At 40.6% G+C, this 24,599-nt stretch overlaps 1 protein-coding gene across 6 annotated transcripts in view; it reads left to right on the plus strand.

Annotated features, from left to right (window-relative positions):
- HSF2BP (heat shock transcription factor 2 binding protein) overlaps positions 1-24,599 on the plus strand; it is an 83,507-nt gene that overhangs the window by 1,441 nt on the left and 57,467 nt on the right. For 4 of the 6 annotated variants that reach the window (XM_079100672.1, XM_079100677.1, XM_079100674.1 and 1 more), the window contains 5 exons: positions 297-447; positions 12,713-12,816; positions 17,647-17,719; positions 19,781-19,932; positions 22,349-22,481. In XM_079100672.1, coding sequence (XP_078956798.1) covers positions 297-447; positions 12,713-12,816; positions 17,647-17,719; positions 19,781-19,932; positions 22,349-22,481 — 613 coding nt within the window. The remainder of the gene's footprint in view (positions 1-296; positions 448-12,712; positions 12,817-17,646; positions 17,720-19,780; positions 19,933-22,348; positions 22,482-24,599) is intronic. The other 2 variants (XM_079100675.1, XM_079100676.1) reach the window with 2 other exon arrangements.

Here is a 24,599-nt window from a genome sequence, read left to right on the forward strand (position 1 = left end):
GTCATGGCTGCCGAGCTGTGACCACCGGCCCGAGGGCGACGGCGTGCTGGGAGCAGGTCCGGCTCCGGCCGCGCCCGCTCCGCGTCCCGCCGGCCGGCTGGGCTGCGGCCTGGGTTGTCAGGGGGTCCTGGGCTCGGCCCTCTCCCCTCGGCGCCGCCCTGAGCTTCGCCCCAGCCCCTCCGCACCTCAGATGAGGCCGCTGTTGACTTGAGGCCGGAAGGAGACGCAGGCCGACTCGGGCTGCCGGCTCGTCATCTGAAGAGCAGTGTAATAATCTTGGAGGTCTCGTTTTTCAGCACATGGGAACTAAAGAAGAATTCGTTAAAGTCAGAAAGAAGGACCTGGAACGGCTGACCACCGAAGTGATGCAAATACGGGACTTCTTACCCAGAATTCTCAGTGGGGAGGTCCTGGACAGCTTCCAGAAGCTGACGGTCCTGGAAAAGAGTGAGTCCTAACTTCAGTTTTAGCGGTCGTTGGTCACTGGCGAGCTAACGGAGCAGACTTACCCTGCGTACGTAACTACACCGTGAGTGTAGGTGCATCCTAAGGTGTTGCGATGGTACTTGTGGTTACATTAGGGAGAATGAGATGAACTGTGGAGATCCCCAAACAGTAGCTTGGCAGGAGTATGTTGGGTTGGAGGAAAGGTTGCCAGTTTTCTGTAGTGTCTGTTACTAGCTTCTCTTTCTGTCCTGTTCTCTACCTTGGCAGAAGAATTTTATGCTTTTCATCTCTGAAAAACTCTACTCTGTAAATTAAAGATCCTGCCATCTTGCAGCCTCACGTGGGACTGATGGAGCTGTAGAGATAGCTGAATCTGTGTGCACTTGTCCCTGGGTGGATGGAAAGGTCAACTTCTAGCTTTGATTTAAGGCAAGGATTTTGAAAACCTGTCCATTCACACTTTTGAGCTTCAGACTGAGCCATCATGTCAAGTACAAGTATAGGACCCTCTTAAAGTTCTTGAAAGTATTTTGAGATTGATTCAGTACTTGCCTGGTTGAGGCTGCATCACCATCAAGTCAACCTTTGAGGGTTAAGACTAATTCCCCATGATCATTTCAGATTCTTCAATGTTTGCCCTAACGGAATCAGTCTGAGATCCCTAGGTGCAGGCCTGCAGTTTGATAAGATCAGGTTTGACTGACTGCAACAAGGAGACCACGTTCCAGAGGAACTGGCAGGCATCTCACAAAAGATGAGGGTAGTATTATTATAGGACTTGGGGACAGAAGATGCAGGCTGCCTCTGTCACAGTGACTGCAGGCCAGGATGTGGTGTTCTTTCTTACTGTAAAATCTCAGAAACAGCAGTTTCTAAGAGTTGGATTTTTCAGAGCGAGGCTTCTCAGCGAATGAGTCTGTAGTACCTCAAAGGGTTATTGTGACACTTTTCAGTTGCAGTGTCTTTAGTTTCCTGTTAACTTTGCAGCTGACTTTTTCTGCCTGCTCTTGTAGCTTGATTAATGGCAGGACAGATTTTCATTTTCTCAGCAAACTAATTTTTACTTTCTCACATTGACTCACGATAACCATTCCTGTGTCCCCATCTCACACTGGCTTACCTCATTCTTAGAGTACCACTCCCTGCCCCAGTTGGAGACTTTGGAGTCCCTTGTCTGTCCCAGTCTCATTAATGCATCCTGTATATTTTGCTTCAGAGATGCATCCTGACTTCCTTCAGGTTGCCTCCATCTACACTGCATTATTTCACTTAAATCTTGTGCTTGCCTCCTCCAGGCAGTGTTGACCCCTTGCCAGCCTGAGTAATCTTTAGCGAGTCAGCCTGATCACATCATTCCTCTGTTTGAGTCTTTAACAGTTGCTCTTTGCTTTTAGGATAAAGACCAGCCAGCCAACAAATCCATTACCACCTGAGTACCTAAACCAGGTCAGATCACGGCTTAAAGGACTTCATGTTGCTGGATACAACCTCCGTCCAGCGTCATTGTCTACTCTGGCTGTCCAGATGTGTCTTCCCTCATTGAAGTCATATTCTCTGTGCTGTTCCTTCCAACAATTTGCGTTTTTCCCATTTCGCTTTGTTAGTTGATGGGAGGGCAGGGCCTCTGTTTTTATTTATTGTTATCTTTACCTGGCTGGATATTTGGTCTTGTAGGACTGTCCTGCCTGCACGCTCCTGTTTCTGAGTTGCAGTGTTACGATGCTCACGTGCTTCTAGAAACCTGGTGTTCAGAGAAAGGAAGGACCAAACTGACCTGGGTTATTGCAGAGGGTTCACTGTGGACTAAGAACCTGAGCTGATGAGAAGGATTTTTGCTTTTGTGGACTAGCTTAAAAGGTGGCCTTCTAAAGCACCTGTCATCTAATTTTTTGCTCTTGAGTTCTTACTATTTAGGAAAGATATGAAGGAAAACGGTATTTCACTCTTTTTTTAAGGCCTATATTTGATAGCCTTGGCCTTCCCATGGACCTGTCTTCCCAGTTTAATTGCTTGTAACATGACTGAGAATGGAGCCACAGAGGAAATGCAGAGATCACACTGTGGCAACAAGAACTGTTTTGGCATAGTGATTCTTCCTTCTTCCCACCAGCCCTTTGGTCCACTAGGTTATTGGCTTTGCTTGGTGTTGGCTTATTTTGCTTTTAGAAGCAGGTGTGGGCATCTAGTAGCAGACCATGGGCAACCTGAAGGTGCAAACAAATGTCACGGAAGGAATAGAGGGAAGCTGTTTACCTGTTTTCAGAAGTTTCCTTTAGAGTGTAGGAGGTGAAGTTCTGTTTGGGTGGCTTCTGTGGATTTAGGCTGTAAATGTAACTTGCAAGCCAGCTTCAGGGCCTGAGTTGATGGAATGAGCATAGGTAGTGACTGATGCTAGCATAGGAGCTACCTTGGGAAGGTGGTCAAGGTAAGTGGTGCTTTGGAATAATGATGATGTGTTGCCTGAGCATTTTCAGGGACTTAGCACTGAGGAGAGAGGGAAAGGGAAGATGTTAAAATCTAGGGTGGTGGCATGTATGGAAGTCTTAAATGGGAGTGAGAGGATGGGTTATGGGTTTATCAGTTGGTTTTTCTTCTGTGCAGAGTAAGAATTGGGGTATAGCAGAACTGAGGACAGTAAAGGTGAGCAGTTTAGAGGACAAATAGTCTTGGATCATTTTTAGTTGAAATGAGAAGCACTTGGAAGTTCCTATGTAGAAATGACTTCCGAGTAGTGATTCAGGTGATATTTTCACAAGGATGGCTTTTGCATCTGAATGTAGGATAGGTTGGAGGGATTGGGTGGGAGATGGAGGGAAGCAGTGATAGTGTTCCTCAAGGGAGCTTCTGGGCTCTGTTGAACTCTGATCTGGATGAAGCAAAAGAGAAATGAGAAGAAGCAACTAGTCCTGGTGATGCAGTGTGGAGACATAGTTATGCTTGGGTCAGCTGAGGAATTGTGGAGTGAGGGGAGCCATCTCTCTCTTGCTTTCAATCTAGTATTTCAGTTTTTCTGTCTATTAAATGGGGACAGTAATGCTTACTTCATAGGATGTGGCAAGTTTAAGATGAGAAAACTCTTCTAAAGTGCTTGACCTAGGGCCTGTCTCTGGGAAATCTCAGTAGATAGTACCTCCCAGCTGTGGGATCCACTTGAGCTCTGGTGTAATGCAGAGTATGCTCCAATTCACAACCTGGCAGCTTTAAACACCATTGCTTGGTAAATTTGGAGAAGGTATTGGAAGTTTTGAATAAGAAACCTGGGTTGATCCCAGTTCTGTTCTTTATTTGCGTAACCCCCAGCTTCAGGTTTTTCTGCCTGTAAAGTGGGGGTGCCCAGAGTGTTCACAGTGACTGCTCACTCTGTGTCTTATCCCTTTTCATCCTTTATTCATCCATCAGGGGGCTTCAAAATTTTGTTTTCAACTGGGAGAATTCTCTTTGCTTTTAAAATAAAATTTCACACATAGCTGATGGTTCCATATGTAAAATATGTAAAGATCGTATATTTTTGTGTGTTATTTTTAAAAATTTAGCTTTAGAACATTTGCTTATGCGATTGGTGGGTACAGTAAGGGTGTTGTGATTAAAACAAAAATTCAGTATTAGGGATTTTGGAAGACAGTTGCATTGTTATCCTCTGCATCCAATTTTCTGTTTTTGGTTTTAATAGTAAAGTAGCCAGGAAGAGACAAATTACAGAGATGAGGAGTTGCAGATGATAATTTTCAGATAGGTCACCAGGCAACAAGAGGGCCCTTTCCAGTTAAACTGGTTTGGGGGTTTTGTTTTAATACAGATAACCAAGATGTCTTCCTTCATTGGTGAGTGATGATCTTGGGGAGAGATGATGAAAAAGCTTGTTAAATCTTCATTAGCATATAGAAAATATTTTTCATGTATTATGTTGTATTTGAGGTTTTTTTTTTTAAATATTGGGGATTGAATCCAGAAGGGCTCTACCACTGCACAACATCTTCAGCCTTTTTTACTTTTTATTGTGAGATGTGGTTTTGCTAAGTTGTTGAGTCTGGTCTTTAACTTGAGAGCTCCTGCCTCCTGCCTTAGCCTTCTTAGTAACTGGGATTACAGGTATGTACTGCTGTACCTGGCTGCATTTGAGGTGATAAATGATATAATTGGGAAAAAAAAGGTGCCTCTTGACAACTTGGTGGTAGTCTATCAGGTATTCAGAGTCTCAGGGGTGTTAGAATTAGTTTAATTTTGTACGTTGACACCAAGCAAAATTTCACATTCATTTCTGACATACCTTAGTTTCAGCTTCTTAAAATTTATTTTAATAAATATATTTAAATGTTATTACTGTAAAACAGGCTTGTTGTGGTTACTGAAAATATCAGCAATGCATACAACTGGTGTAACCCTAATATACAGGCGAGAGGTTTGAACAACTAATTTTCTTGAGCAGTGAAAAGTTTTAAAAATTTAGGTTTGTCTACCAGCATCTAGCCTGTGTCAGCTTTGTCAGTAGAACTTTATGTGGTGATGACATGAAATCCTTACTGTCCATATCTTTTTCAAATAGTGCCTGCCTATGTGGTCAGCTGACCTAGCACTCTTTTTTTTGACAGGACAGCTTCCCCCACCCTCCCCATGCCCAGTGTTCTTGACATAAGTCAGAAGTGGCCATATAAGTGTGGGTCTGATTTTGGATTTTTTTGTTAGTTTTTATCAGTATCATTATACAGTATTTAATTTTTTTTTTCAAAACTATGAATTGAACCCAGGGGTACTTAACCATGGAGCTAAATCCCCAGTGCTTTTTATTTTATATTTTATATTTTATTTTATTTTGAGACAGGATCTCACTAAGCTGCCCGGAATGGCTTCAAATTTGTGATCCTCCTTCCTCAGCCTACTCTGTAATTGGGATTACTGGCATATACCACCATACCTGGCTCTTATTTCTTTATTCTAGTTCTCTGATGAAATTCTCTTGTGGTCTACATTCAAGAACATAGTAATCAGTTATTTTGAAGTCTGTATCTAGTAAATATGATCTCTGAGTCACCTGTGGGTCTGCTTTTGTTGTCTGCTTTTCTTCTTTGTAGGCCTAGTGGTTTTTTTTCTTTTTAAATTGGCTAACAGGTTTTTTTTTTTTTTTTTTTTTTTTTGTGGTACTGGGGATCGAAGAACTCAGGGCCTTGTGCTTGTGAGGCAAGCACTCTACCAGCTGAGTTATCTCCCCAACCCTAACAGGGTTTTTTTTTGTTGTTGTTGTTTTGTTTTGTTTTTAAGCATGAAAATTGACTCTGGGTGATGGTATTTTTTCCTGCAAGGATTTTTTGGTGCAGAGGGTTCTGCCAGACATTTAAAAGAGAGTAAGAGTTGATCACCTTAATCCAGTCAGAGATTAAGCTGGTTCATGGCTGGCTCTCTTATCAGTTCCAACTGGCCTCTTTCTAGTTAATTCTCATTTTCATTCAAGGGAGTTCAGTTTACCAAAGTCAGCTCACCTTGGCAGGCCTTGACTGCCAGTTTTTCTCTCTTGTGTGCCATGGGTGTAATTATAACTCTGCTGGGCAACTTGGCCTCTTCATTCATTTCTTGGTTCCACAGCCTCTCTGCTGCTTCTTACAAATTGGCTGAGTGCTTTGAGGAGAGAAATGGTGCCCCTTTAGCTCATTTATCTATTTCCATTTTCTCCAGGATTGTGATCCACCCATTTGTTTTGATAGTCCTGCACTTTAGTCCCCCAGTTTCATGGGACTGTTGGATGCTCCATCTAGTTTTGCTGTTTCTTTGCCTGTGTTGCTTTTGAGTACACAGAGGCCTCAGGAAGAGTTGGGCCCCTGTGCATTAGAATATTTCACTCATTTCTGGGTCTTGTTAAAATTTGTATTTTTTAATTAAGTCAGAAGTTTTAAAGGTATTATAAAATGGATATATTAATTGTGTATAGAACTGTAATTTCAAGTCACTCTCAGGTTCTTAGCAGCAGCTCTGAAAACCATAGCACCGTGTGATTTATGGGCTGTGTAGGTAAGTTTCCTGAAAATTTGGTATTAATCAGAAGCAAGGGGAACCTCTGTTTTAGCTCTGAGTAGAATTCTTTCTGGTCCATAGAAGTATGAACTGGAGAAAGAATTATGGAGAGTGGAAGAGAAGTAAGAACGAAGAACAGGTTGTTAATTTGACCTGGAGTTTATTTCAGAGTGAATCTGTCCATGTCTTGGTGGGGAACAAAAGGAGCAAGAGTACAGTGAAGAGATGACTTGCAAAGTTGTTGCAGGGTTGTGAGAACTAGCATCCAGGAGCTGGCCAGAGTAGAGCATGATCACCTGCCCTGGAGGAGCCAGAGGGAGAGAGTTACCAGCTGGGTGACATGTGCCTCTGTAGGATGGAGTTCTGCAGGGAACATGCAGTGAGAAGTAGCTGTCTTAACCTGTTTTCTCCTGTCCTCTGGTTTCCTTCAGGGCCTGCCCTGTCTACGTCCAGCAGGAAGCCACAGGACAAGGAGCCAATTACTGTGGATGTTGATATCAATCTTTTTGGGACACAAAGTAGGGTAGACTTGAGGGCTGCCTGGAATATAGGAAAGTGTAAAGAAGAAAATAGAAAGGGGCTTATGTACAGAGGAGGTGAAAGGTTAGCTAGATGGAGAAGGTGGAGCCAGGTAGGTTTGAATATCACTCCAGATCCCCTAGTTACTCCTGTCACGTGCGTGTAGATAGATAAAAAACAAAATCCTCAAGACGCCCTTTGGAAAACACTTCAGCAAAATTCATTTGACTTCAGCAAGATTGGTCTTAGTTTTTGTGATGTATTTTTTTTCAGGTCTTTCAGTGAATTTAGTTCATCTGTCAGGTGGGCATTTATTATATACCTGATATTTGTCAAGGATTGCTAGGCAGAGAGGGGATATAAAAAGGATAAGATTTGATCCATTCCTTGACAGTTTCAGGTAGGCTGGGGAGTTTGGCATGCAGATAAAAGAAGGGCATATGGCATATACCCTGGCTGTGCCAGGATGGGAATACATTTTGATTAGTCATATATTTTCCTCATTTTATAAAAGATTAAGGCTTTTATATGGTTTAAGAAGCAGATTTGTTGTCAGTGCAATTTAAAAAAATGCTATTTCCATGTTATGATTCCAACTTTTCCCTCCCTCCTTCACTCCCTTTGATTTGTTTAAAAATTTTGATAGCTCATTGAAACATTAGAATGGACACTAGGATTTCAAGTGCATTTGTTTATTAACTGAGGTGTTATTTAGTTTTTAAAAATGAATATTAACCTTTTTTTTTTTTCACCTTTTCAACATTTTTGGAATCTGTAAGGAATATACCAAGGGGATCATTGAGGTTTACCCCACTGGATGTCTGCTTAAATCACTAGCACTATTTCTCTGGTACATTTCAGTGCTGGGTGGAGGGCTCTTTGTGAAGGAAGGGACTTGTGTTGTTGTTCTAACGTTGAGATCTTGCAGTCGAGACTGTGAGATGGGGAGGAAGAGCACATGATCATCCAGAAGAGAGTCTGGATTAATAGATGCTGTCACCTTCTGCCCCCTATAGTGGTTGTAACCTTGCTGTTGTCTGCGTGCAGCAGTAGGGAGCTGCTGAGAATGGCATCACAGCAGAGCTGGCCTCAGGAAACTGCCCTGAGAGGTTGGGCGCTCATGACATGGGACTGCAGGAACCACTGGAGGACCTCATGTAGCTTGGATCTTCTCATTCCTCTATGACTGTATACTGGTTACTTTAAGGAATTCACAGGTGTACATGAGGTGGTCATAACCTGTAAGGAACATGAGAACAGGGAAGATCCAAACATATAGGCAATGCAGCATAAATAGTATCTCACAGATGCTGTATGACTGGAAAAGGTAGAAGAAGGAAGGATCCTTCCCTTTTAGGTTTTGGAGGAAGAATGGCCCTGCTAATGCCTTGAGTTTGGATTTTTAGCCTCTGTACTTGTGAGATAATACATTATTGTTGTTCTAAATCACCCAGTTTGTGGTACTTTGTTACCACACCTCCAGGAAGCTAATAGACTACCCAGATCTCAGTTCAAAATAGAAATGGAACCCAGTGTAATATACTGTAAATTCTTTTCCGATCCTATCAGAGAGTGATAAAAATAAAATTTAGTGGCTAATTAAAAAGCCTTTATTTTTGTTTTACGACTGTTATTTTGATAAAAGCAAATACATTAATGGAAGAGATTGATGATTTGTTGTAAACATGCCATGTGTTATAGGTAGAAGCTGATCTTTCTGGATAGTCTTCATTTCTTTGATGTTTTAGAAGTCCTTTTCATTTATAGCTCTCTGCCTTCCCCACAAATAAATTGAGCATTAAGAGTGGTAGAGCCTTGTACGTGTGAGGTCCTGGGTTCAATCCTCAGCACCACATTAAAAATAATACACAAAAAGATATTGCATCTATTTATAACTTAAAAAAAATCAGCATCCTCACGTTATTAAAACTATTAAGCTGGGTCTGGTGGTGCATGCCTGTAATTCCAGGCACTCAGGAGGTTGAGCCAGGAGGATTGAAAGTTTGAGGGCCGACGGGCAATTTAGTGAGACCCTACCTCAAAATAAACTAGAAGGGATTGTGGTGTAGCCAAAGTAGTCCAAGGTAGAGAGCACTTGCCTAGCATGTACAGTGCCCTGGGTTCAGTCATCTGTGCTGCAAAAAACCAAACCAAAACCAAAGAAACACCACCACCAAAAAAAACTCCCAAAAAACAAAAAATACAACTGAAAAAAGGATTGTAGTTTCAGAAAATACATTGGTGTTTAGTTCCTCTGTGCAATAAGCCTTGCCTTCATTCAGTTTATATAGTTAGATTGAGAGTTCACCTTCATTTTATTATTTTTAAAAGAATTTTGTTTCTGGTTGTAGGTGGACACAATACCTTTATTGTATTCATTATGTGGTGTGAGGATGGAACCCAGCGCCACATGCATTCATGCTGTGCCACTGAGCCACAGCCCCAGCCCCACCTTCATTTTGAATGCTGAGAACTAGCAGTTGAAATAGAATTGAGACTGGGTGGCAGGCCCCATTTTAATACCTAGGGTTGGGTAAGGTAATACTTTGTCTTTTTTTTTTTTTTTTTTTTTTTTTTTTTTTGTAGTAGTAGTGGGGATTGAACCCAGGGCCTTGCACATGCTAGGCAGATGTTCTACTGCTGAGCTACACTCCTGGCCCCCTAATTTTAATTTTTTAATTTTTTAATTTTTTTATTTTGAGACAAGATTTCACTAAGTTGCTCAGGCTGGCCTTGAAATTGCAGTCCTTCCACTTCATCTTTGTGTATAGCTGAGATTATGGGTATGTGCCATCATGCTCAGCTAGAATAATGTCTTGACTAGATATAATGTATCACTGACTACCCTTATTATTTCTTTCCCTCGGTTTTAAACAAATTGCAAAAGCAATATAGTCTTCATTTAGCAGCTACAGGTAATCAAATTAACCATGTTTTTCTCTGTTCAAGGGTGAGGAAGGAGGAATATATAAAGAGGTAAAATTCATTCATGTGACAGATATTTAGGTAGTGCCTGCTATATTCCATATACTTTTCCCCACCCTTGGAGTTTAGCACAAAAGAAAAGAAAATCCCTGGCTGTGGTAGGTGGCAAGCAGTGGGCCAGGTTGAAAAGTACAGTAGTTAGGAGGGGACAGCAGTGCTCCCATCTGGGCACAAGGTGGCGGCCTCACACAGTGGAAAGGGGCTGCCACCTCTGAGTGCACTTGACTGTCTTCCTCCTCACTGACCTGAGTGTTGTGGCATTACCCTGTTTTTTTGTGTGTTCATTGACAGGGTCACAGCCAGCCATAGAGAGCAAGAGATCATGACTTTACCTTAATGAAGAAGTCTTTTGGGTGGTCAGAATTCTTATAGATTTTTATGCAGTAAGGATGGTAGAGATGTAATTTCCTGTTTTCTTTACTGTGTACAAGTAATATGTAGTTTAATGGTAGAAGCAAACTTTTAAGGGTTAACTGCAAAGAGGAAATTTTAAACCACTGATAGTTTTGTCTTAGTTCTTTTTTTCATTTTTTTTCTTTTTGTCTGACTGCATGTGGTATGTATATGGTATATGATTCTGTATGTGTGCATATGTATAAATACTATCTTTATTCAACACAAATATGCGACTGCATAGTTTTTAAAGTGTAATGGTCATTGGTAGTTGATTTCTTAGGTATCCAGGAATAGTGGGACAAAATAAAGAATCCCAGTAAAAGTCATGTCATTGCTCGACATATCTTAAAAGAGCAGAAAAGACAACTCAGATTTAAGGGAGAAGAAATAGCCCAAGTGATATCACCTTAGTTTCCAAGAAACATTTTAATATTGGTCTGAATATTGACCTTTAGGTTCTAATCTTCTTTCTCAGGCAGGGTCTCTGGAAAACTTAGAGACTGCCTTCGTTTCTTCTTCCACAGCTTTTGGGATGTCATGTAGTTCTCAGCAGTCCATAGGAATTTATTTGGGCTTCTCTGGCCTTCTCAGACCACTAGGTTAAAGCACTGTTCCTTCTCACTTTTTGCATTTTTGTATTTCGGGGCATGGAACCCAGAAGCTCATGTATGCTAAGCCGGTACTCAACCACTGAGCTGTATCACCAGTCTTTTTTTTTTTTTTTTTGATACCAGGGATTGAACCCAGGGGTACTTAACCTCTGAACCACATCCCCTGTCATTTTTATTTTTTATTCTGAAACCAGGTCTCACTAAGTTGCTCAGGCTGGCCTTGAACTTGTGAACTTCCTACCTCAGCCTCCACACCCCTGCTCTTTTGCCCACTCTTAATTGAGGACTGGTTTGTTAGTCTTTTCTCCTCGAGGGTAGAGTACTGTTGTTTGCTAGCTGTCACTTTTTTTTTTTTTTTTTTGGTACCAGGGATTGGACCCAGGGGCTTTTAACCAGTGAGCCACATCCCCAGCCCTTTTAAAATATTTTATTAGAGACGGGGTCTCATTGAGTTGCTTAGGGCCTTGCTAAGTTGCTGAGGCTGGCTTTGAACTCAAGATCCTTCTACCTCAGCCTCTGGAGCCGCTGGGCAGCTGCCACTCTTAAGAGACCTTCCCTCATTACAGGGGCCTTTGTTACCCTTTGTATTTGCTATTTCACAGAGTGATTGGATGAGTGCCTGTGCTGCCTGTGCATTGTGTTGTCCTCTGATTTTGTTAGTGGTGAGGGATGAGGCTGTTGTCCTGAAGCAGTTATTCTCAAAGTGTGGTTTTCAGACATTAAAAATGTGAGAGATTCTCAGGCCCACCCAGGCCCACTGTAAGAAACCCCATGGATGGGGCCTAAATCCTCTGAGTGATTCTGATATATGCTTAAGTTTGAGAATCACTGTCCTAAAGTATTGATGTTGAATCAGAGAAGTTACACCATCAGTTTTTAGCACTGTTCTCTTAAAATCTTGGACTATGTGGGTATAAAAATGATGATTTTCCTGGGTGTGGAGGTGCACACCTATAATGCCAGTTACCAGGGAGACTGAAGCAGGAAGACTGCACGTTCAAGGCCAGCCTGGGAAACTTGGTATGACTGACTTATAATAAAAAATAAAAAGGCTGGGGATATAGCTCAGTAAGCATAAGGCTCTGAGTTCAACCCCTAGTACTGACAAAATAAAATTAAAAATTTGTGTTATGTATTTGATTTTTTGAACGTAAGTATTTCTAAAACAAAAATATTTCAAGTTGATTTTTGTTGGCCATTTGACTCATCAACTAAGCGAACGTGGTGGAGAGGGAGCGTGATGTAGTTCTACCCCTTACTACGGCATTTTTTCCTCTTGATCTCTGCTGCTTCCCTCCTCCATTGACTGCTTCTGCAGTTGTTCCCATTGAGTCAGTCTGCCAGTTGGCGGGACGTGCCGTGTGAATCAGCCTGTGTTGGCACGGTCAACTCACTGAGCTGCTTTCTGCTTTTTGTGGAGCAGCTATAAGTCTGCCATGAGACAGTCGGGCTTCTGTGCTCTGCCTCCCGTCCTTTAAATAACATTTTCTTGAAGTACATGTCTGGCAGTAAAGTGAGGCCTTAAAAGCGCAAAACAAAATAATAAAAGAAGCCTTTCCCTCTGGGCTTAAAAGCTGATAGGAACTTTTAAGAATGTAGGACTTTTAAGAATTTTGGTTATTCAGAAATGTGAATATTGTGAGCTAAGAAGACAGTGTAGGCTTTACCAAGGGAGGACTGGGCAAATAATGCTTAGGAGAGATCCTTGATTTGGCATGTCCTCTGAGTATTTTTATGCCTCTTTCTCCTAGACCTGGAAAGGAAGGAGCAAGAATTGGAGCAGCTGAAACTGGACTGCGAGCATTTCAAAGCCCGCCTGGAAACGGTGCAGGCCGACAGTGGGAGGGAGAAGAAGGTAGGGTGCTGGCACTGGCTCCTCTGCAGTCAGGTCCGTGGGCTTGCTGCCTTTTGCTCCTGATGAGCAGTGCGTCTTACAGTTTGTCTTGGTAGGAATTGCATTTTTATATTCTGAATGGGTTGGTTGCTTGCTTGGTGCCTTTTAATTTTATATCTAAAAGTTCACTCCAAAGCATAAAAGGCTCATAATGTAATAAACTGGGGAAAATATTGTACACATCATGACTGAAAATTGGAGACATATTAAATCAGAAGTGGTTATAATTGATATAGGTATTTGATGATATTTTAGAAGTAACCAATTTTATTCTGTTAGGAGATGCTATAATATTTCTTCAAAATATTTAAAAATTTTAGCATCATAAATTATTTCTTCTATAAAACTATATTGGTTTGGGGGCTTGTATATCTTTATTTTAGAATAATGAAACAATAATAGTGCTAATAATAGCAGCTGGTGTGTTGGATGTGTATTGTGTGCTGGCAGGTGGTGTACAGCTATCTGAGTCTTGTGCTTCTCCCAGCACAGGAGTGTCAGCAAGTGCTGCTAATGGTAGTTACTGCTTATGTGCTAACCTGTGTTTCATATGACATCCTCATGTAAAGGAATTCTGAATGTTTGTGGCTTCTGCAGACGTTTCCAAAACTGAGCAAGCAGAAACAGGCTAGGAGTTTTATTCTTAAATTTGAGTTGGGTTGAATAGCTCATACTTAGGTTGAAAGTTTAGTTTTGTCATATTCTGTTTAGATCGTGATAAACTAAATTGTCAGTTTGGTTAGTTGCAGACTAAACGTTTCATGGTCTGAAAGAAGATGACCAACAGGCAAGAAATAATTTGATAAATGTAAAAAATGTAGTCCATTGTTCCTGTCCTTCATTAAATTGCTGAGATACCTTGTTAAGGCTGAAGCTTAAATTGAGCAGAATCTTAGATTTCTTTATTATTATTACTATTACTATTATTATTATTATTATCTTGGTACTGGAGATTGAACCCAGGGACACTTAACCACTGAGCTACATCCCCAGCCTTTTTATTTTGAGACAGGGTCTTGCTAAGTTGCTGAGGCTGGCCTTAAATTTGCAATCCTCTGGCCTTAGCCTCCTGAGTTGCTGGGATTAAGGTGTTCGTTCAGTAGTCATGGAAAAAGTGGATGTTTTGCTGGCATTCCAAATGTAAAGATTAAAATAAGTCATTCCAGTAAATGCTGGTATCAAAGGATGAAATGACTGTTGTAAAGTAGTTTTAAATCGTCAGGGTATTGTTACTGTTCTGGTACTTTGACCTTAGTTAAAATGTAGGAATATTTTAGCTTAAAATATTTTCTATTTCCATTTGAGTTTCTTGTTTAACACAGATGGAAGCCCCTGCAAATTTCCTAAAACAAGGCCATTTCTCTTTGGCAGTTGTCTTTTCTTTAGCCTTGTCTGTGGTCCCTGTTCAGGCCTGTACAGATCTTGAGCAGGACTCTGGAAGCTTCTTTTAGAGTTGAGGAACCAGGAAGGGATCCAGGGACCAGGATCCAAATTAGATTATTGCCAGTAAGTACTTCAGTATGGGTGAAAGTCACTCAGAAAAGCAGAGATGACTGAATCCAGTAAGGAAGGAAAAGTCAGAAACACAGAATGAATCTCAGTTGTGAAGAAGCATGCTGTACGAGCGGCAGCTCCCAACCCCCAGAGGAAGGCTCCCAAGCAGTTCCTGGCAGTGGTAGAGCCATTTCTTTAGCCTCAGTGCAGCCATTGAGTTGGATCAGTGTAGGAGGTGGGTTGGAACTGGACATCTGTTCATGGCATGCAGACGCTGGCTGCCCAGAAAAGGGTTCTAGCAACAGCAGCTTTGAACTCTAGAGTAGAAAGACCCCAGCTTCATAGTGTAGGCACAACTGTGGAAGGAAGGGCTGAGCTGCCACTTTAAGGTTTGCTGTTGCTCTTCACAAAGTACCTGCTCCAGGAGTCTTGTCGGCCCTGACCTGGCTTTCCTCCTTGTGTGAAAGGATCTCAGATGATGTGTGGGTTCACCTGTCTTTGAGGAGCGGGGGTCTCAGTGCTCACCTGCAGTTCCATCCTCACATGCGCTCTTTTCTGATGGCATGTGCCTTTCATGGTCAGCAAACCAACTGGGATATAGACTGCCAGTTTGTATTGTTATCTGTATTTTTATTTCTATATTTTCACTTTGTTAGGAAAGAGTTGCTACTTCTACAATAATAAAAGGGAAGTTGTTGCAGACATTAGTACCGTGTTTCAACAGACTTTTTAAAGAAAAATTAACTGATAGTAGAGCTAAAATAAAAAATGAACTGAAAATAAAAATATCTTGAATCTTGAATGTTTTCTGCTTGATAACCTCTTATGTATTGAAGTATTCACTTTAGGAAAATATATCAGGGTTTGATTGTTGCCTCTAAAACAGCTTCATTGAGGCAGATTTTGTAAATACCAAATTTTTCGGTTGTGAAAGTATACAGTTTGATAGTTTTTAGTAAATTTGTACGGTTCTAAATTATTATCCCACTCCAAACTTCGCTTATTTATTTTTTGTTAAAATTTTTTTGTGAATTGCTGCATCTATTTCCTGCCACTCTGACACTTGACACGGTCTGTTGGAATAGAGGACTCAACACTTGACATGGTTCTGTTGATCTTCCCTCTTGGGGGCCATAGGCGTGGCATGTCTCCATGTATAGTTGCTTTTTAATATTAATAATCAATATATCATTAGAAACTTATTGGAAAAACATTGGGAAGGTTTTATTGTATTGGGACACAAAATAGTGCACAATGAAAATTTAGCAGTAACACATAGATAAATATATGAAAATAAACAATTGTAGCTGTGCTTGAGTTTAAAGGAAACTGTGATTGCTTTAGTGTAATAATAGATGGATAAAGAGGCATTCCTCTGAGCTTGGATGTGGTGTTTAGCCTTTGTTGCTTTTAATAGTTGATTCTAGAGATACTTTACATAATAAAAACATTTAGGTTAGTCATAAATTTGTGCTTTTCCTATGTTTAGTATAATTCTTTGAGAATCAGAATAAGATTGTAGTCTGCCATTATATGAATTAGAATAGACTAAATATTAATTGTAAGTTGATTTCTTTGCCCTTTAATAATAGCAAAAACTTTTCACTGTTAAACACTGGAGTTCATGGAGGGGGTAGTTTCTCAGAAAATCTAGTGATGTGTTTGTTCTGAAGGTTAAAGGCTGGCAGATCATGGTGCCCTCAGTTTAGCTGGGAGACAAGGTTGTTTTAATCTAGCTGGGAAATAAGGTTGTTTTGGTCTGGGCTGGCATACAGAGAGAATGTGTACTTCAAGAAGAAGCATAGATTGTACTTTTGAAGGTTTTTCTTGTTTTAAATTAACCAAAAATGATACAATCATTACTAAAGAAAAATATGTATAAAAAGACTGGCAGAAAAAAAATAAAGACAGATTCAGCCTCAGAACACTTGGTGTCTCTGTGTGCTGTTTCTCCACCGCGCTGATGCCTCCCATCCACCTAGGACCCCTGACCCCTGCTAGGGCTGGACCCCGGCAGTGAATACCTTCAGATTCACAGGTAGTTACAAAAATTGCAGGGGAGGTCCTTCTACCCTTCTCCCAGTTCTTCCAGTGATATTTTGCATAGCTATATGTGGGGGTCCTCTTGCCATGTCCTGCATGGAGGAGGAAAGGCTTGACTGCTGGAGGAGGATGTTGGCGGTTTTTCTATTACCCAAAAAACTTACCTACTCAGTAAACACACAACAGCCAATACTTTTTTTATGAGAAGTGGGGTGTGACGGGTCCAGGCCATACCAACTCTGTCCTCTTTACAACCACGAGTCGCTCAACTCTTTTATTTATAGACAGATAAAAGAGGCAAGGACTGGAAGGAGTGTCTTCTTTGATGGACAGAATAGGGTGGAGTTAGGGGAGCCATCCTCTTAGGGGGAACATTCCAGAAGGAGATAGGGAACCTCTCCCACGCAGTGCCACATACTTCCCAGCAGTTCCTAGAAGCCAGGCCTCTGTGTCACATGGCTCAACCTAGTCTGATTCTGCTAAATAAGGACCGCTTCCCACAACTATGGAAGGCAGGAAATTGGTACTGAGGTAATCCACACACCTATTCAAGCTCACATGTGTTTCCTGGACTTTCTGTCTCCCCTGTTTTGTGTCTCCTTGTTTGTGTATGCACATGTGTATACGATCCTGTGCTATTTCAGGACATCTGTAGACTTAGGTAACCATCAGAACTGTTCCTTCACCATAGGTCCAGCTTGAACTACCAACATGGACACACCCACCCCTCCCTATGCCCAGCTCCTGGCAGTCACCTGTGCATTTTCCATCTCTTTGGTTTTTCAAGAATGTCTTAAAAATTGAATGACATACTAAGTGACATTTGAGATTGATATTTTTGCTCACATCTATTCAAGTTGTTGCACGTATCAATAGTTCTTTTGTATTGGCTACATAGTGTTCCATGGTGTTGATATGTCAAGGTTTGTTTAATTATCCCCCATTGAAGCACATCCAGATTGTTCCTAGCTTCTTGCTGTCACTAATAAGGGTGTTAGGAACATTCCTGTATGGGTTTTTGTATGAATGTGTCTTCATTCCTCTAGACGAATGCCTTAGAGTATAATGTTTTGTCATATGGTAAGTGCATGACTAGTTTTGTAAGAAATTGCCAAGTTGTTTTCCAGAGTGGCTGCACCATTACATATTTGTAAATTACCACTAGCAATGTATGAGTGAGCCACATTCTCCTAACCTTATTTGGTGTTATCATTATTTTTAATTTTAGCCATTCCTTTTTTTTTGATTTTTGAGATGGGGTCTTGCTGTGATTCTTGGGCTGTTCTCAGACTGCTGGGCACAAGGGATCTTCCTGCCTTAGCCTCTCAGTTAACTGGGACTATAGGCACATACTGCCATGCCTGGTTTTTTACTTAAGACCTTCCGATAGGTGTGCTGTGGTTTTAATTTGCATCTCCCAGTGGTGAATGACATGTCTTTTCATGTGCTTTTTTGCTGTTTCTCCTCGGTGAAATGTCTCCTCATGTCTTTTGTCCATGCTCTAATTAGAGTTTTTTTTTTTAATTTGAGTTTGAATTTTTTTTTCTTTCATTCTGTGGTACTCAGAAGTGAAACCAGGGCCTTCCATGTTTTCAGCAAGTGCTCTATCACTAAGCTACATCCCCAGCCCTTTGAGAAAATTTTTATTTTGAGTCAGGCTGTTGCTAAATTTTCTCACCTGGCCCTTGATCTTGTAATCCTCCTGTCTCGGCCTCCTGAATTGCTGGGATTATAGGCCTGTAACACCATGCCTGGCTGGATTCTTTGAATTTCTTTTGATATTGTACTATGTGTGTAGCCCTGTGCTGGGTTATATCACCTCAGCTGTCAGATGTGACCAAGGTGGGGAACAGTTCTGCTTTCTTATTCTTAGCAGTTCTTCTGTGGTCTTATGGAAGAACTGCCATAAACAGACTAATTGGAATGCAGATTGCTTTAATTGTGAGAAAAGTTAGAAATCCCAAAGGAAATGCTGAGATAGAATTTTTGCGTGTTTCTCCATGACTTGCGTGACACACACCTGAAGTCTGGAATCCAGACTGCTTTAGGATTAAGTTCAGCATGAAAGCCCCAGGGTTCGTAAATGACATTAAATAGCATTAGCTTTCCTAAAATAAGTGTGTCTATCTGTGTGACTATGTGTGAGTCTCTGTATACAGATTTGTGGCCTCCGGGTGAACAGGAGCAGACTACCTGATAGCAAGTTTTGAAATCAGCAGTGTAGGACTCATGCCGCAGTTTGGTTCCCTTTTATGTCCTAGGTGAAAAACTTCTCCTTTGGTTTTCCTGTGCTCACCTCTCTAAAATAAAACCTAAAACATCCAGTATACTTTAATTTTATGGTTTATTTAATTATGTTTGGCCTAAATGAACTTAACTCGATTTTTATATTTTTCAGTTCTCTCTCATTTTTTTGTGGTGCTGGATTCTGGGCAATCTCACTACCAAGGCTTCATGCATTCTAGGCAAGCACACTGCCATTGAGTCACACTCCCAGGCCAGTTTCTCTCTCAAGTTAGAAAATGCTGTCACCTTTTAAGGGAATTCCAGGCACCAGGAAAGTGTGGACCTGGTACTAGTGTTTGGGGAGGGCAGGAAGCCCTGCATCAGCCCAGGCCCACCTTAAGGTAAATCCTTGAGGCATGCTTATGTGATCAGGGTCTGTCAGGAGGGCAGTTCCCTTTGAAAAGAGCCTGGCAGAGACTCAGATGCTGCTGCCAGAGGGAGGCTAAGAAACCTCTCCTGGCCTCTGCTGTCTTGGTACACTGCATGGTGCCAGAGGGTGTGTGGGACACCCACCTTCACGTCCCTCCTGCTCCTGTGCCCTAGCTTCCTGCCTGGTCTTGGCTCTAGTACCTATTCCTTGTTTGACTTCACAGCTGTGTATTTCATATTCACCTTTGACAGTATTCTCATGAGGATTTGAGGATGTGTTTGCTTGGAAGGAGTCTTTTTGTGGTGCTCGGATTCCTCAAGTTCAGTTGGGTGTCTGAGCACCTTTTACTCTGCCCTGGCAGGTGGTGTTTGGAGCACCCTTGCAGGTGCTCTCAGTGTGGTGACGCTCTGTGTGGACTGCGTGTTAGGTTGTGCTTTACTCAGGCGTCCCTGTGGTGCTGTTCTTGTTGTGGGCACTGGGACCTGATTTTCACCTTCTCTTTTCACTTCACTTAAAGCAGTTAATTCAGATCTTTGGGTAATCTCTAAACTGTAATATAGTAGTGTGTTCTTTTCTAAGACTGGAGTTTACCTTTAGATGTGGATTACGACTCAGGACTACTTTTCATTTGCAGCTTTTTTCTATAATTCTGCATGCATTTCTTTAATCTGTGAAGAGGAATTTTGAAGTTGAATGCTAGTGTCTATTCTGATTTTATTTTGTTGTGAATTTAGGAGAAGCTGGCTCTTCGACAGCAGCTGAATGAAGCAAAGCAGCAGCTTCTACAGCAGGCAGAGTATTGTACAGAAATGGGAGCGGCCGCCTGCACCCTCCTGTGGGGTGTCTCCAGCAGCGAGGAAGTTGTCAAAGCGATTCTGGGAGGAGTAAGCATGGCCAGTGGCTGTCTGGATATTGTTGAATGTGCTCATGTGACTTAGAGGAGACAGCATGTCTGCCAAGACGTTTTTTAGAGACTGAATCCGTGTCCTGCTGTCCATTTGCTTTAGCTGCTTTCTTAGTCATCAGATACCTACTCTGTGGGGTCCCTTGTAATTTGGTGCTCTGGGGACATATAAAATGATGAAACATGATTTCTTGTCTCCTAGCATCCATGGGTGTACCCCTTCAGTATGGTCGCTTGATGTGTGAAGAACTTAACAAGGTCAAAGTTCTTTTTATGTATTTTATCTCATGGGTAATGTAGTACTTAATTTTTTGAATGTTATATATGTTGTTTAGCATGTGTGCACATGTGTGTACAGATGTATATATTTTTTATATATATTTATTTATTGGGAACTTTCCCAGAAAGGGAATTTGAAATGGACTTTGAATAGAGAGAGATGGCAGAAAATGGGAAGGGCAGGTCAAGGAAACAGAACCAGTGTAATGAAAGGCATGGGGTCAGAAGTCAGTCTGTTTTAGGACAGTGAGGAGGACAGTGATACAGTGGAGGATAGTGGGAGACAAGGCTTTCCAGGTAGGTTGAAATGTGATTTTGTGACCTGAGATACCAGGTTGATGATTTTACCCTGTAGGTAGGAGGACTCTGTTCTTTAAGGGTTGTGATTTCAAGTGTGATAGGACAAGAGCAGAATTTTAGGAAGATTAACCAGTATTGAGTGAGGAAGGATCAGAAGGTGGGGTGGTGGAACTTTGAATGGGACAGGAAGATTAGTATGGCTCCCTCTGGAGGAGATGGAAAGAGTCACCTGTGAGAGCCAAGTGGTTGAGGCAGAGCTGACAGCTGAGGGAAGGAAGCATGAAGCATGGGGCTAGACCCTGTGAAGATGGAGTGGGCACAGCGGGGACAGAGGGGAGACGGCGACCTCTGGTTTACTTAGCACTTATAGAAATAATGGCATTTGACTTTGGGTGGAAAAATGAGAATGTAGTTCAAAAGTGTATTGAGCTTTATTGAGGTATGATTTCCATACTGTAAAACCTACCCATTGTAAGTGTGTGATTCATGGTTTTTAGAAAACTTCTTTAACTGTGAGACCATCACAGGGTAGCCTTAGCATATTCCTTTTAATCACCCAAGAAGTTCCTTTGGGCCATTTGTAAACGTAATCTTTTTCCAGATTTCTTTTCTTTTTTTCCTTTTTTTTTTTTTTTTTGGCTTTGGGGATTAACTCAGGGGAACTTTACCACTGAGGCACATCCCAATCCCTTTTTTGTACTTTTTTATTTAGAGACAGGGTCTCACTAAGTTGCTTAGGGCCTTGCTAAGTTGCTGAGGCTGGCTTTGAACTCGTGATCCTCCTGCCTCAGCCTCCTGAGTTGTTGGGATCATAGGTATGCACCATCGTGCCTGTCTCAGATTTTTTTTTAACCATGATGAAATGTGCCTTTGGTTTTAGAGTCACTTCCTCAGAACTCTAGAGTGTGTAGGTATCTGGTGTCTGTCTCTGTCTAGTATAAATTGGTGACTTATGCAGATAGGTGGTGACGACACTTGGGTGTATGTGTAAACAATCTCAGGGATGTTTTCAGATATCTCTGTTGGGCCTCAAACTGGAGAATCTTACTGTAACTCTGGGATAGGTACTAGGTATCTCTCTCTACATAGACATATACATACATATGTCTCTAGGTAGGTGGATACTGTGTGTTATGTTTGTTGGGTATGCTGGGGATTGAACCCAGAACCTTGCACATGCTGGGCAAGTGTTCTGCCATTGAGCTAGATCCCTATCCCTTTTCATTTTTTATTTTGAGACAGGGCTTTTTTTTTTTGGACAGGGTCTTGCTAAGTTGCCCAGGCTGGCCTCAGACTTCTGATCCTGCTGCCTTAGCCTCCTGAATTGCTGAGATGCTAGGCATGTGCCACCTTATCTGGCTTCCATTATGTTTTTGAGTCAGTTGGTCTTAATTCTCCCATCATTGTGTTAATTTGTTTTATTTCATGTTGCTCTATAAATATCTTTCTATGAGTCTTCAAGGTTTTTTTTTCTTGTTCTCACTTCTCCCAAACTATTTTTTTTTTTTTTTTTTGGTACTAGGGATTGAATCCAGGGGCACTTTATCACTGAGTTAAATTCCCATCCCTTTTTATTTTTTATTTTGAGAGAGTGTCTTGCTAAGCTGCCCAGGTAGACCTTGAACTTGCAATCCTCCTGATTCAGCCTCCTGGGTTGCTAGGATTATAGGTTTGTTCCACCACAGCTGACTAGAGGGATAGATTTTAAACTATTGCTTCTATAGTTAAAACTAGTGTTTTCTGTATCCTGCACTTTGAAAATGTTTCTACACTGGTACCTATGAAAAGATGTGACATTTCCATTTCCAAAATTTCAGGATAAAGCTTTGAAGTTTTTCCACATCACTGGCCAAACAATGGAAAGTTTTGTGAAGTCACTGGATGGGGATGTCAAGGAGCTCGATTCTGATGAAAATCAGTTTGTTTTTGCTTTGGCTGGAATTGTAACAAGTAAGTGATTCTTCTCAAACTTAGTGGCTGTTATGTGCAGGGGTGGTGACAGTTGGGTGTCACCTTTCAGGATGTTTTCAGATATCTGTGGGGCTCCAGCCTGGAGAATCTAAATGTAGATCTGGGATAGGTACCAGGTGTGTATATTTTGGAGAGTTACTCACCCAACTGATAAATATCAGTTATTAAGAATGATCTGAGGAAATAGATTAATTTGTATGTTTTGCTTAGTCATGTATATCAACAGAAGTAAAAAAAAAAAAAAAAAAAAACTAGTGTACATTTGCTACTTATGTTTTGGAACCATCTTCACTTGACTAATGTCTAGCTACAGTAAGGAGCCTTAAGGTGAGCTTCACCTGAGTTCTCATTTTATCACATTCCAAAAACTTGAGTTGTCTCTAGTGAAGTTCTCCTGAGAGTTCTGATAAAATTCCATAGCAGACTGTTATAGGGGATAACTGTGATGAGGGATAACTGTTGTGGATTGTGATGCTGTGAACATTTTGTGTACAAGTTTCTGTGTGGATGTGTTTTCAGCTCTGTGTGTATATACTTGGGTGTGTGTGCTTAGCTTTTTGAGCTAGGTTGGAAAAGTGCCATGTTGTTTCCCACAGAGGCTACACTCCTGCCTCCTCCTGACTGCCTTCTCCTTGTGTTGGGAACAGTCAGTCTTTTTTCAGTCTTTTTTTTTTTAACAGATATTATCTTTATTTAGGTTTAATTCTTATAAGCCTATCACACTTTTTAGTCATGACAAATAAATAATAAATTTTTATTAGCTTTTTTTAATTCTACAGATTAAAAGTCATTAAACATTTTTAAAGGTCAATGAAGATCACTGAATTACAAACCTCCATAATAAAATCAATGTAATTTACAGACCATTTTTAACTTTTTAAATTCATAATTTTGTATTCAAAAGTAGAATTTGAATTCTAAAAAAGATGTAATAATATCAATGAGTTTACCTTCAGCATAGTTTATGAAATTCAAACTTATTTAATGACAATTAAGTAGACAAATTCATTTATACCAAACAACCAAAAAGCTTATACATATCATGATACCATTTAAGTATTTATGGTTATTACTGATTTGAAATCAAGTTCCCTTTTCAAAGATCAGTGCATCAAGATTGGTTAATCCACAAAATTGTCATCTTTGAATAAGAAACCAAAAGCAAAAGATGACATAAAAGAAAAGTTAGTTTCAAAAAAAGTAACTGCCTCCCATTTTTAAAAAAATGTACAAATTTTCTAAAGTATAAAATAGAAAGGTTAATTACATGGAAAAGACACTGCACACCTTAACTTAAATAACTAGGAGGGAAAAAAACCTCTTATTTATATACAGATCTAAGATGAATATATGCAAAGTTTTATAACTACTCCCATAAGTAGTTTACAGAGAAATGTGCCTTGTTAAGGAAGCTTTCAACCCTTCCCCATATTTGTTAGTTTTATTTCCTAGTTCAATAAAAAATGATAATGCTTTCATTACATATAAAGCAAAATAATTTTTATTTGTGATTTCTCTGAAAGGTAAGAAAAACTTACAAAGCAAAGCAAACTATGAAGCAAAAAGTGATCATAATGTTTTCAAAGAAATATGTGGCATTTGAATTTGAAACTAGCATACTGCCTAATTAATTCAGAGTAGGAAAAATAAGAATGAGGAAAAAAATAAGAGGTGAGACTAAACAGACAAAACTGCTGAGATACTCCACTTTGGCTTTAGTTTCTCTTTTGAAATATTCACCAAGCAGAAAGGCAAAGACTGCTCATTTCCACTGTAGGAACAATAGAAAATAAAATGGAAAAACTTATCACTCACTATGTTCTACTAATATTTCCTATAAAAATGAAAAGAGGGCTGTAGCCCACTAGTAAGATACTTGCCTAGTACATGTGAGGCCCTGGGTTCAATCCCTAGCACCACATACACATATATACAACAAAAGATACAAAATGAAAAGAAATTTAAGAAAAACTACACTTCCACCTAAAATAATTTAAGGAAAATCATAGTTTTAATAAATTTTTTAACTGTAATAAGAATATTCCTTTCTAAAACAAGAGTCTGAGAAGGGAAAAGCAGGTAGCTATTTTAAGCTCC

The sequence above is a fragment of the Sciurus vulgaris genome, assembly GCF_902686455.1.
Source record: "Sciurus vulgaris genome assembly, chromosome: 10".
In the NCBI taxonomy this organism is placed as follows: domain Eukaryota; kingdom Metazoa; phylum Chordata; class Mammalia; order Rodentia; family Sciuridae; genus Sciurus; species Sciurus vulgaris.